General features: G+C 36.3%; 1 protein-coding gene across 6 annotated transcripts in view; it reads left to right on the top strand.

Annotated features, from left to right (window-relative positions):
* The window catches only part of CAPS2 (calcyphosine 2), a 57,802-nt gene that overhangs the window by 22,982 nt on the left and 22,330 nt on the right, over nt 1–12,490 (top strand). For all 6 annotated transcript variants that reach the window (XM_078449664.2, XM_078449663.2, XM_078449665.2 and 3 more), the window contains 6 exons: nt 585–704; nt 5,502–5,576; nt 6,712–6,807; nt 6,896–6,989; nt 10,701–10,819; nt 12,254–12,327. In XM_078449664.2, coding sequence (XP_078305790.1) covers nt 585–704; nt 5,502–5,576; nt 6,712–6,807; nt 6,896–6,989; nt 10,701–10,819; nt 12,254–12,327 — 578 coding nt within the window. The remainder of the gene's footprint in view (nt 1–584; nt 705–5,501; nt 5,577–6,711; nt 6,808–6,895; nt 6,990–10,700; nt 10,820–12,253; nt 12,328–12,490) is intronic.

The raw sequence follows: 12,490 nt of genomic DNA, 5'->3' as shown, positions 1-12,490 counted from the left end.
CAGAGAGAGGGGGGGACAGAGGATCTGAAGTGGGATCCATGCTGACAGAGTAAGCCCAATGTGGGACTTGAACTCATAAACCACGAGATCACGACCTGAGTTGAAGCCAGATGTTGGGCCACCCAGGCACCCCAAGCATCTGACTCTTGATTTCAGCTCAGGTCATGATCTCATGGTTTGTGGGCTTGACGCCCAAGTTGGGCTCTGTGCTGGCAGCACAGAACCTGCTTGAGATTCTCTGTCTCCCTCTCTCTCTGCTCCGCCTCCTATTGTGCGTTCTCTCTCTCTCTCTCTCAAAATAAATAAATAAACATTAAAAAAATTAAAGAGAGACACGAAGCTCTGAGTTTTCTCAAAAATTTCAGTGTAGTTTTAGATAATATTTATGGAAAAAGATTGATTGGAGTGATTGTTTTTTTATGGCTAGTAGTTTTTAATTATTAAATTTATTCATTCAGTATCTGGCAAATATATAATTGTAAGTTTGCATTGGTAGTTGAGCTTTTCTAGCTGCTTACACATATGTGAATGCTAGAGTCATGCGTTATCACACTGAATTGTCAGACTTTGTATTTTCTGTGTAGGGCTGTGATCAGTGATCCAGAACAAAACTTAACCTCTGAGAGACAAGAAAGCATTCATATCGTTCCAGATTCAAAGATGGCACCTCTTCGATTTAGGAAAAGAACGCTACATGAAACTAAGTAAGAAGACTTCACTGATATCGAATGAGGATGTAGTATGCTATAAATGAATTTTTAAAAATATACTTTTGTGTCTAACTGAAAAGACCTTTTTATTGGCTTATTTTTGCTTTTTTCTATATAAAAGGAAGTGGAATTTTTGGAGTTCAGATCTCGGTTCTGCCAATTTAGGGTATTGGGGTATACTTTCCCTCTAGGGTTTTTTATTAGTAACTTAGGAATGACAGCTACAACCTTAGGAGATAATATATGTGACAATATACAATATAGTAACTGAGACATTTGTATGTGCTGAATCTCACTGATATAATGTATTCAAAGTTAGTATTATTTAAATGTTTATTATTATTATTATTATTATTATTGCCATTTTGCTTTTTACGTTGTAGCTTATGAAATCTTTGGGCTTTCACAGTTTTGGGGTGCAGTCCACTTAAATTTGTCAACAACTTCACTGGCAGGTGATGGCTCGCTTCAGCATCAATAGACACAAAATCCACTAGTTTCTGCAGCAATGCTTTCATATTTTCAGACTGCTGGACATGCCAAGAAGTACTTCTTTAGAACTGTTCTCTTTTGTTTCATTCTTATTTTCTGGAAGGGTGTTTCCATACCTTAAATACTCAAAGGTATTGTGTGTTAATTGCCTATGGCTGCCGTGACAGATTACCACACACAGTATTTTAAAGCAACACAAATTCATCCTCTTACAGTTCTGGAGGTCAGAAGCCTAAAAGCAAGGTGTTGACGGGGCTGCATTCCTTCTGGAGGCTTCAGGGGAGAATCCATTTCCTTGTCTCTCTCAGCTTCTAGAGGCTGCCTTTATTCCTTGGCTAATGGCCCCTTCCTCCATGCTCAAAGCCAGCAATGGCTGCTCGTCTTTCTTGTTTTTTATCACTCTGACACTGCTCTTCTGTAGTCACAGTATCCCTCTGCTTTCCTCTCATGAAGACACTTGTGATTGCATTGAATCCAGCTGGGTAATTTCAGATAATCTCCTCATCTCAGTGTCTGGAGTCACACATGCAAAGTCCCTTTTATCATATCATGTAATTGTAACATATTTACATGTTCTGAGGTACAGGGTGTGAACAACTCTGGAGGGTCATTATTCAGCTAACACATCTAAACTTCTCTTTGTGTTTTTAGAGTTTATTTATTTATTTTGGTGGGGGGGGGAGGCACAAGTGGCGGGGTGGAGGAGGGGAGAGAATTCCAAGCAGGCTCCACACTGTGGGACAGAGCCCGACTCCAGGCTTGAACCCACGAACTGTGAGATCATGAGCTAAGCTGAAATCAAGGGTCGGATGCTTAACCAACTGAGCCACCCAGGTGCCCCTAAATGTTTCTTTTTCTGAAGTAAACTTTTATTGAAATAAAGTATATGTCCACAAAATGTACACAGTTTAAGTGTACAGCAAAGGAATTTCCACAAAGTGAACAATACTCAGGTCCCAAGTTCCTGCATCAAGAAATAGAACATTACGAACATCCCAGAAACTCCCCTTGCCTGCCTATCCCCTTCCCCTACCATAACAGGGTAACTTCTCTGTCCTGATATCATAGATGGTAACTGCCTTATTATAAACTTACTGAAGTCACAAAATTTAGACACTATGTATCTGGCTTCTTTTTGCTCAACATGTTTATGAGTCAACATGTTATGAGTTGTTATTTGTTTTTGTCTTTTATTCTCACTGTACAGTATTTCATTGTATATAAATGTGCCACGGTTTATTTACTCACGATGTTGATGGACATTTGGCTGTTTCAGAGTGGTGCTTCCATGAACTTTGGTGTATGCCGTTTGGTGAACATACGCCCTCGTTTCTGCTCAGTACATACTTAGAAGTGGAATTGCTGGACCATTTAGTATGCATTTGTTCAGCTCTAAAAAATAACGCCGAATAGTTTTTCAGAGTGGTGGCTGCAGTTAGCACTCCCACCTGTAGCAGTAAGAGGATTCTAGTTCACCACATCTTTGCTGGTGTTCAGTATTGTCAATGTCTTTCATCTTAGTTCTTATGGGTGTGTTATCAGTATCCCCTTATATGAAACAGATATCCTCTTACATGAATCTTCCCTTCGAGTCTGTTGGGTTATCTTCTTTGCATTGATCTGTGGAACTTAATTTATATATTCTTGGTACAAGTCCTTTTTCAGTTATATTTGTTGGACAGATCTTTTCTTCCACTATGGTCATCTTTTCATTTTCTTGATCAACTCTTTTGCTGAATAGGAGTTTACTAATTTTGATGTAGACCAGTTTGCCGATCTTTCCACTTATTGTTAGTGCCCTATGTATCTTTAGGAAATCTCTACCTATCACAAACTCATTGTCCCTCTAACTCATAATGCTGCTTATGTCCTAATATATCAAATTATTATAAATGCATGGTTGGTGTCTAGGCTTTTCCTTTAGTCTCATCTCCCTATTGTGTATTTCTGCACCAATATCATCCTGTCTTAATTGGTATTGCTTTCTTTTAGAGTAATTAGAAAAAAACCTTCAATATTGGCTTGATATACTATGCCCTTTCCTCTTCTATATAAATTTTATTTTACTTATTTTTTAATTTAGTTTGTTAATGTTTATTATTGAAGAGAGAAACAGAGAAAGAGCATGAACAGGTGAGGGACAGAGAGAGGGAGACACAGAATCTGAAGCAGGCTCCAGGCTCCGAGCTGTCAGCACAGAGCCTGACTTGACTTGGGGCTTGACTTCATGAACCATGAGATCGTGACCTGAGCCAAAGTCGGATGCTTACCCAACTGAGCCACCCAGGCACCCCTTGTCAATATAAATTTTAGATTGAGCCTCCTTCAGTGAAAAATACTATAGTGGTATTAGTTAGAATTACTGAATTCATGGATTTCGTCCTCCCGCATTCATTCTTCCTGGAGAAGGAGAAGAGGATTTTGCTTCAGAGTTGGAAGTGGGAATAGCAGGTATAGGGCAGCCCTTCCTCTTCTCTTTTCCTTGGGAGCCAGCTGCCTGCAGAAGCTGCTCAAGGCGTTACGTTTCGCAGGGTCCCTACCCACTGGGAATGAGTGGGTTAGTCATATAATATAGTTAGTAATATAATTAGTAATATAGTTAGTAATATAGTATATAGTAATAGTATATAGTAATATACTATATAGTTAGTAATATAATAAAATACATATTTTAATCTTCATGTGCCTGATTCTTATTTGTATTGGTTAAGAATTGGGTAGAAGTGTTTGGTACTACTTATTGGATACTTAAAACCTTAGCATAGAACTTTCCATTTATAATGTAAATGTTTTATTCTTTTATCTTTTCACGGAGACTCTAGACTCTAAGCTGCTGTTACTTCAACCTATCACTGTTAAATTGAATTCTGTTCATCTTTGAGAAGCAATCTAATATAATGGTTATGAGCAAGGTTGGGCTCTGTCATGCAGTAATTATATGACTCTGTAAAATTTATTTGTAAGATGGGATAATAGTACTTCATGAAGTTATTGCAAGCATTGAATGGACCAATGCACATTTAAGTGATTTTAATAGTGACTGATGTCTAGGAAGTTCTCAATGAATAGTAGCTGTTATTGCTGTTTTTTTCTCAGCATTTAGAATTTTTTTAGGCATGTAGTGAGCATTCAATATGCACATTAATACTAATGGATTAAGTTGAATCGAGATGACCAATTTTTCATGGCTCCATCCTGTGTTCACAGACTCCTTTGGTCCATAGGCTCTTGTGTGTATCCTGTTTACCTTTCATAGAGACTTAGATTTTATTGAAGTATTACTTTTCCAGATCCCAATGACTCATATACTCACTTACTATTTACATTATTGCAGTTTCATTACACCTGCAGTTTCATTGGAGTGCCAAAAAATTATTTAGGAAGGAGAGTAAAGACACATGACCAATTTTTCAGATTTCTTAATATAAAGGAGATTACTAGTAACAGGGTTCCAAAGTGTGGATATTTGGGTTTTATTTCATATTATTAAACAAAATTTGAGGACTAGCAATCTTCGTGAGGTCATTTTGTGCTTCATGAAGGCCATAAGATTAAATAAGCAGCCTGGGGTCTTACAGCTAGACCTCTCGCAAGGCTGGAGCCTCTTCTAGCATCCTTTTCCATTATTCTGTTATGTTGGTAAGGAATGTTTTCAGCTGCCTGTGACTGAAAACTTGACGGATGGTGACTTAAACAAGTCAGGATTTATTTTTCTTACATAACCAGTTGCCTGGAGGTAGTGGTTGGTTTTAGGCCAGTGGCTCAGTGATGACGCAGCTCTGGGCTGGCTTTCTGGAGATCTTATTGGCCTTTCTGACACGCTTGCCTGATGGCTGGCATCTTTTCCCTGCCACATTCACAGGCAGGAACTGTTCCCATGCCACACTCTGTCACCAGGGTAAAAGAAAGTCTTTCCTGGAAGGTATTGGCAGGACTTTGTCCCTTAGTCACCTCTAATGGAAAAAAACTAAAAAAGCAAATTATATGGTTGGAGGCAGGCATAGAACAGGGTTAGAAATGGCTGCAGGTAAGACCAGTTACAAATGTGCTGTTTACTTGTGTAGCACTTTGATACTATACATTCAAATAGAAGTCATTCATGTGTTATACACTGCATCTCAGGGTTATTTCCTCCGAGTCGGCTTCAGTGAGCACTCAAAACGCGGGGGGGTTATAACTTCCATCTTCATTCTGTGCGTTTCAAAATATCAACGCTACTTTTTTTCGTACTTCATCATTTACATCAAGTGTAGTGTAAGTAACTTTAAAATAATTATTGACCAGTGTATTTCTTAACAGGATAAGAACCCATTCTACATTAACTGAAAACATGCTTTCCCACAAAGTACAGTTTGATGGTAGGATCATATCAAGGTAATTGTGATTTTATTAAACTTCTAATTCTATAATTGTAAAAAATAGTCTCTTCAAATAAAAATAAGAATAATGAGATTAGTTAGTTTTGTCACATTTAAATAAAAAATGTGAATGTAGAATGAACATTTTAGGTAATATATATTAGTATGTTGCAAAAATTATAGGAACTAGGAACCTACAAATAAGACATTTTAATTAGAAGTTATTTAAAAAGTGATTTTAAAATGTCTTTCGAAAAGAAACTTAGAAGTGAATTTTTTGATAATATATACTACTAGTAGAAAATGGTAGACCATTTAAAAATTAACCTTTATGTAAGCTGCTTTATTTGATTTTCCTTTCATGGTTTAAATCACTAGTAGATTATTGATAGATACAGGAAAGTCAGAAGAAAGATGATTCTCACATATGTTATCTCTGTCTTATAAACTTCCAATCATACAAAATGCTGATGTTCTTTGTGTATATTAAAGATGAAGTGTGTTTTTAAAAGTTATCATGTTTGTTTAGTGATTTTAAACTTTCTTTTTTCGTTAAAATTTTTTTTCTAATGTTTATTTTTGGGAGAGAGACAAAGACAGAGACAGAGATAGAGACAGAGCATGAGCAAGGAAGGGAGGGCAGAGAGAGAGAGAGAGAGAGAGAGAGACAGAATCCGAAGCAGGCTCCAGACTCTGAGCTGTTAGCACAGAGCCCGAGGTGGGGCTCAAACTCACAAACCATGAGATCGTGACCTGAGCCAAAGTTGGATGCTTAACTGACTGAGCCACCCAGGAGCCCCTTAAACTTTCTATTAATGGCAAAGATGAAAATGTCTATCCTTGAGTGGCTTCTTGCAAGGTCAACATTTAAAAAATTTTTTTCACTTTATCTTAAAATTCTATGTCAAAATAGTAAATTGTAATATATCTATATTCATATCAGTGTAAGGTAAAGCTTTTTCTCCATCCAAATCTTACTTAAACTGACACTTCAGCAAGCCAGGTCGTTTCCCCTGTAGCTGTCCATAATGCTTGCTCATTGGCACACATTCAAGAGAGTAATGCTATTCTTTGACATACACAATTCTGGTTTATTATTTAATTTGAAAATTAACCTATTTGAAATCTTTAATATTATTCTATTTTTCTAGAAATGGACGTGATGCTTGCAGAGAGCTGATTGGGTTCTTTTTTACTCATGACCAGTCCCTAACAATTTATGAATATCGGCAATTTGGGAAAAATAGGTATGCCATAAAACATTGTTACAACTCTCAAGATGATGACTTCTGAGAGAATCTGACTAACTTTACACTTTTGTCATTTAACTTCTAGAACAAATGTGCTTCCTTTTATTCAAAAAAACATTTATAGTCATCAGTGTGGACGAAGAAAAGGAAAACAATACCAACTTGGTGATTTTTATATTGTAAGTTAAGTATGTATGTATGCCAGTGTTTTAATACCAGATGTTGAATTTTGTAGGATCCTGTGGGGGTGGAGGAACAGGGTTTCTAGTTTTCAATTTATTACCTCTACTCTTTACAGGGCAGGGGCATTTGTGTGAGTGGCTAACGGTTGCTCTTTCCCCAGGAGGTTCTGCCTCTCAGGTCCAGATCCCGGTGGCCTGAATGTAAGCATAGCATTTATTCCCCATAACACTCTACCATTCCCCACAAATCTGAGATATAAGTTTTGGAGAGCTTGTCTCTTGGTACTTTTAAGGCCTTCAAGGCTGTGCCACTAGGTATGTGGCTACTTCAGTAGTACCAGGAGTAATGCTTCTCATAATTGCAGGCTTATCTCCTGAAGATGCATGTTTTTCTCCGTATAGAGGGATACTTGGCCTCTGGAGCTGTCATATATCTGATAGTTAGCTTATCCTCCTTGTGATTTCCCCACCTCACACAACTACTGACTTATGGTGTATAACAAGGATTCCCTAGAATGGGTTGGTCTTCAGTAATATTACAATTTGTATAGTGCTCTTAAATGTTGTTTTGTATTTATTTTTGTTTTTAAAGTAAGCTCTACGCTCAACGTGGGGCTTGAACTCATGACCCTGGGATCAAGAGTCACGTGCTCTGTGGACTGAGACAGCCAGGAGCCCCTAGTGCTCTTAAATTTTAAATTACTATGTTTATATTATCTCAAATGTAGCACTATCTACAGTGACCATCCAGGTAACACATATATACTCATAGGATAAACATTGGAGATAGAACAGTGAATAAGTTAAGTCAGTTTCCTACTTTCATGGAGCTTACACTCTAATGGGAAATACAGTCAAAAAGGAGGGCTGGATAGGAGGGGCAATGATTCAGTTTTGTTGGGTCAAAAGAGGCTTCCTGGAAAAAGCGCCATCCAACATTGACCTAGAAAAGGAATTAGCTAGGCTGGGATAAGTAGATAGGAGAGGAAAGGCTTCCAGGTGGAGGAGACAGCTCATGCAAAGAACAAAAGCATGAAAGAACATGGCTTTTTTGGAGAACCGGAAGTAGTTAGCTGGCTGAACTTTAGTTCAAGTTAAGAGTTGGCAAGAGAGGAGTCAGAGCTTATTAACAGTAGACTTATATTAAAGAGTTATCTAAAATGTATTGGGGAGTCATTGAAAGATGATAGGTGGATGGAACAAGGGGAGCTGACATTATCTGGTTTGTGATTTAGAAAGATCTTTCTAGTTACAATATGGGGAATGGATTGAAGACTAGTAGAAAGAACCAGATTGGACTGAATAATATTAATTAGGAAGGAGGTAACGGCAACCTGAATTAGGCAAGTGGCTGTGTCTCTGAAGCTAATTAGAAAAAAATTCTAAAGCCTTCAGGAGGCAGAATCAATAAGATGTTGTGACTAGTTACATGAGGAGTTGGGGTGAGGAAAAACTTTACATCTTAAACTTGGATTAAATAAATACACTAGACATATGTCAGTCTAGCCTGCTTCTTGAGATCTAGAGAACATCAACTCCAAATCCCATTTCACAACCTGCAGACAGAACGTTTCACGTCTATCCCCAAATTAAAGTTACCTCTTGCTTTGAGCTGCTGCTTTAATGATTTAGTGTAGTTTATGATTTATTCTCACTATCCCTGTTCTGTATTACTTGAACCAGATGTGGAACTCTGCTGCCTTTTATGATTTCTAAGAAACAAATGGGGTGGAGAGGAGAAGGAAGAAAGAGAAAAGAAAGCAGGGAGGGAGAGAGAGGAACAGAGGAATGAAGCAAGGAAAGTAGGAAAGAAAAAGGGGAGGGAAAGAACGAAGGGAGCATCTGGGTGGCTCAGTTGGTTGAGCGTCTGACTTCGGCTCAGGTCATGATCTCGGGGTCTGTGAGTTCGAGCCCCGCATTGGGCTCTGTGCTGACAGTTCAGACCCCGGAGCCTGCTTCGGATTCTGTGTCTCCCTCTCTCTCTCTCTCTCTCTGCCCCTCCCCCTCATCTCTCTGTCAGAAATAAACATTAAAAAAATTTATATATACATACACATATACATATGTGTATGTATTACATACATAAATATGTGTGTATGTATTATATATACACATATATGTGTACACATATATGTGTACATACATATATATGTATATATAATATATATGTATGTATATATATATTATATATACATATATATATATAATCCTTAGTGTGGCAGACATTTTGAAGGGCATAATAGAGGGAGGTTTATTTTGCATCAGTGTAAGCAACTTACAATAGACATTTTTATTAAAACTATGTCCCTTAAACATTTCTCATGATAGAAGTCCTCCTGTCCATTTTCTGACTGCTTCCACCTCTTGCTCTTCCCATAGTCTTCCATTTCTGTATGCAGGGATATTAGGCTTAATTTCCTTTTTTGCGAGGGTGGGGGCAGGTCTTGTCTTTTGTGGGGGTGGGGGCAGGGACCTTCCAGGTGTTATCCTGGAACTTACCTTTTCACTTTTGTATGCTCCATCAAGGTCTTTTCCCAGACACTCCCTAAAGGAAATTTTAGTGCCCTGTGGTAAGATAATACTCATATAAACATGTATGTGTGCCCACAGACACGCATGCATAAAAGTGCATCCACATACGTTAACTCACAATCATGCTTTGGATGCTCTGACTTAGAACACGTACAAGTATGTGCACACACATATGTATATATACGTGTGCTTATAGGCATTATTGTGCTACACGTATCATATAGTCTCATTGCTTCACATAATCATTTCAAGAGAATTTATATACATTTTAAAGAATGGAGAAAATACTATAGTTATAAGTTTTTAAAGTAAATACTCCAGGAAAAAGGAAAGAAATCTCTCCCCTTATTTTCAAGAGAGATAATTAAGCCCCTTATTTTAATGTTTGTCCATATTCGACCATATTTATTTGAGCAGCTCAGAGATTAAAATAATAATTTTCTAAGTTTGGATTAGGGATTTTTGATAGGAATTTTTTCACCAAAGCCTTGCTGCTCCAGTTAGGTTACAATTAGTTTTAAATTTATGTGGTGTTTGTTCCAAAAGACCAGGTGAGAGAGGGTGATGGATCCATTGTAGTTCATCAATTTGCAGTACATCTTTCTGTGAATCAATAGTTGTATTTCTAAACTTAAGGATGCCATAATTAAATAACTGTCCTTTCTTCTTCTGACTCTTATAGAAAGTTGGAGTTCTTTTTTCACATCGATTGTTAAATCTAAGATTGTTCTAATTGAGAGATTGAGAAATTATTTCCTTAATTTCCAATATTATTAGCTGGAGCCTGTGTGGTTTCCAAATATTCTCTAAATATACTTTTTTATAGTATAAAAGTATACCATGTATCATATAATCAGAACTGAATATTTAAAATTAGTATTAGTGTGTTTTACTTCTCATATACTTCCTAGGTTTAAATAATTCATCTGCTGGGGCATGTGAGTGTCAGTTGAGTGTCTGACTTTGGCTCCAGTCATGATCTCATGGCTTGTGAGTTCCAGCCCCATGTCGGGCTCTGTGCTGACAGCTCAGAGCCTGGAGCCTGCTTCGGATTCTGTGTCTCCCTTTCTCAGCCCTTCCCTGGCTTGTGTTCTGTTTCTCTGTCTCTCTCTCAAATATAAATAAACATTAAAAATATTAAAAATTAATAAATAATTCATCTATTAATTTCTTTAGGGAGCAAACTTGACATTTTTGAGTTCTGATCATCCCAGACTTCCAGAAAGCATAAAAGAAAACACATTACTTATACTTCGAATCACTAATATTGATCAGATAGCTTTGGATTCTCTCAAGTAAGTAAAATATGCACTTGTCATTTTGAAAGTAAGTGAAAACACTATTTTTTATGATCTTAAAATGATATTCTGTTCTAAAGCATTTTGACTTTAGTTAAGGTTTGTATTTTCGAAAAACAAAGCATAGATATATTTGACTCCTTTATGTGCTATATTGTACTCAAATACACTTTGTGTGTGGGAATAGTTAAATAAAGATAAAAAATGTCCCATTTTCTGTTAAAGGTATTTTATTAATTTGCCTGTGTTATATCACCTTTATTTTACCAAATGCCACCAAAGTTATCAATTTTAAAAGGTAGGCTACAGTACCATATTATAATGTTTCCCACATTTTTAGTGTAATGCTTTTTTTTTTTTTAGCACTTGCTTATAGTGTTCATGGATTGATGGTATACGTAATGAAAAAAAAGTGGTATGAATCAAAAAGTGCTTTTAAATGAATTTGAGTTTTTTAAATCACAGAATATTTATGATGTAAAGCATACATTTTAAACAGATTTTATTTTAGAGAGAGAGAGAGACAGAGAGGATCTTAAGCAGGCCCCACACTCAGCACAGAGCCCAACTTGGGGCTCGATCCCATGATCCTGGGATCATGACCTGAACCGAAATCAAGAGTTGGACACTCAGCCAACAAAGCCACCCAGGGGCCCCCACACATATATTACTTATATATATTTTATAATATATATGTATGAACATGTCAATTGCAATATATATTATTTATATATGCTTTATAATATATATTCTGATTTAAAAGAATTAAAATTCATTTAAAAACATGTTTTGATGCAAAGTATTGTGTATAAATAACATGTTTTATATATATTCATATTTATATATAAGTAATATATATAAATAAAATGTAAAATGTGTATAATCAGAATATATAATAAAATATATATTTTTAAATCACAGAATATACATGTATATACGCTGTTCTTGCTGAGTGTTTCTTCGTGCTATATGCATACCAGAATGACAATAATTGGTGTACTGTGTGTGTGTTAGAGGACACATCCCATAAATTGGCTAAAGGAAGTCTGTTTCTTTGTTATGTGCTGTATTGCTCAAATGCATGCAATTTTTTTCACTTTTTAAAATAACGTTTTTACATTTTGTACTTTGAAAGTTAAAACTGATTTTACATTTTATAGTTTTAATAATTTTAAAAGAACATTGAAATAGCTACAAAATGAATATAATGTTTAAAGGTAGTTCTTGGAAGGTTTAAGGATTTTAGCTCTTGATTTAGCATATTCAGTCTTCTGGGGATTAAAGCAGCAAGCAGAGGTGGGACTTGACTAATCTCTAAGCACTCTTCCAACTCTGAGAGTTTCTTTGAGTCTGGAACAGGAAAGGGCTTAGAGTTTCCATACTCAAAATTGCAAAAGAATACATTTTTCATCGTGAACATGTCAATTGCAGAACTGATTCTGTGGAACATGAGGATATAACCAGTCAAGAAGCCAATGATAGGCTTGTCTTAAAGGCCATTCAAGGTATGTATCATTACCATAGTCTCAAGTCTTCAACCATTCTCTTTGCAAGCAATATTTTCCAGACATTTCTTAGTTTTATAACAAAGGCACTTGATTTATATTTCTTATTTGCTTATTTTGCTTATATTTTATGATATATATATATATTTAAAAATATTTTTAA

The sequence above is a fragment of the Panthera onca genome, chromosome B4, assembly GCF_046562875.1.
Source record: "Panthera onca isolate mPanOnc1 chromosome B4, mPanOnc1 haplotype 2, whole genome shotgun sequence".
Lineage (NCBI taxonomy): Eukaryota > Metazoa > Chordata > Mammalia > Carnivora > Felidae > Panthera > Panthera onca.
Note: the sequence above shows the minus strand (reverse complement) of the source record. Positions and strands in the feature narration are given on the sequence as shown.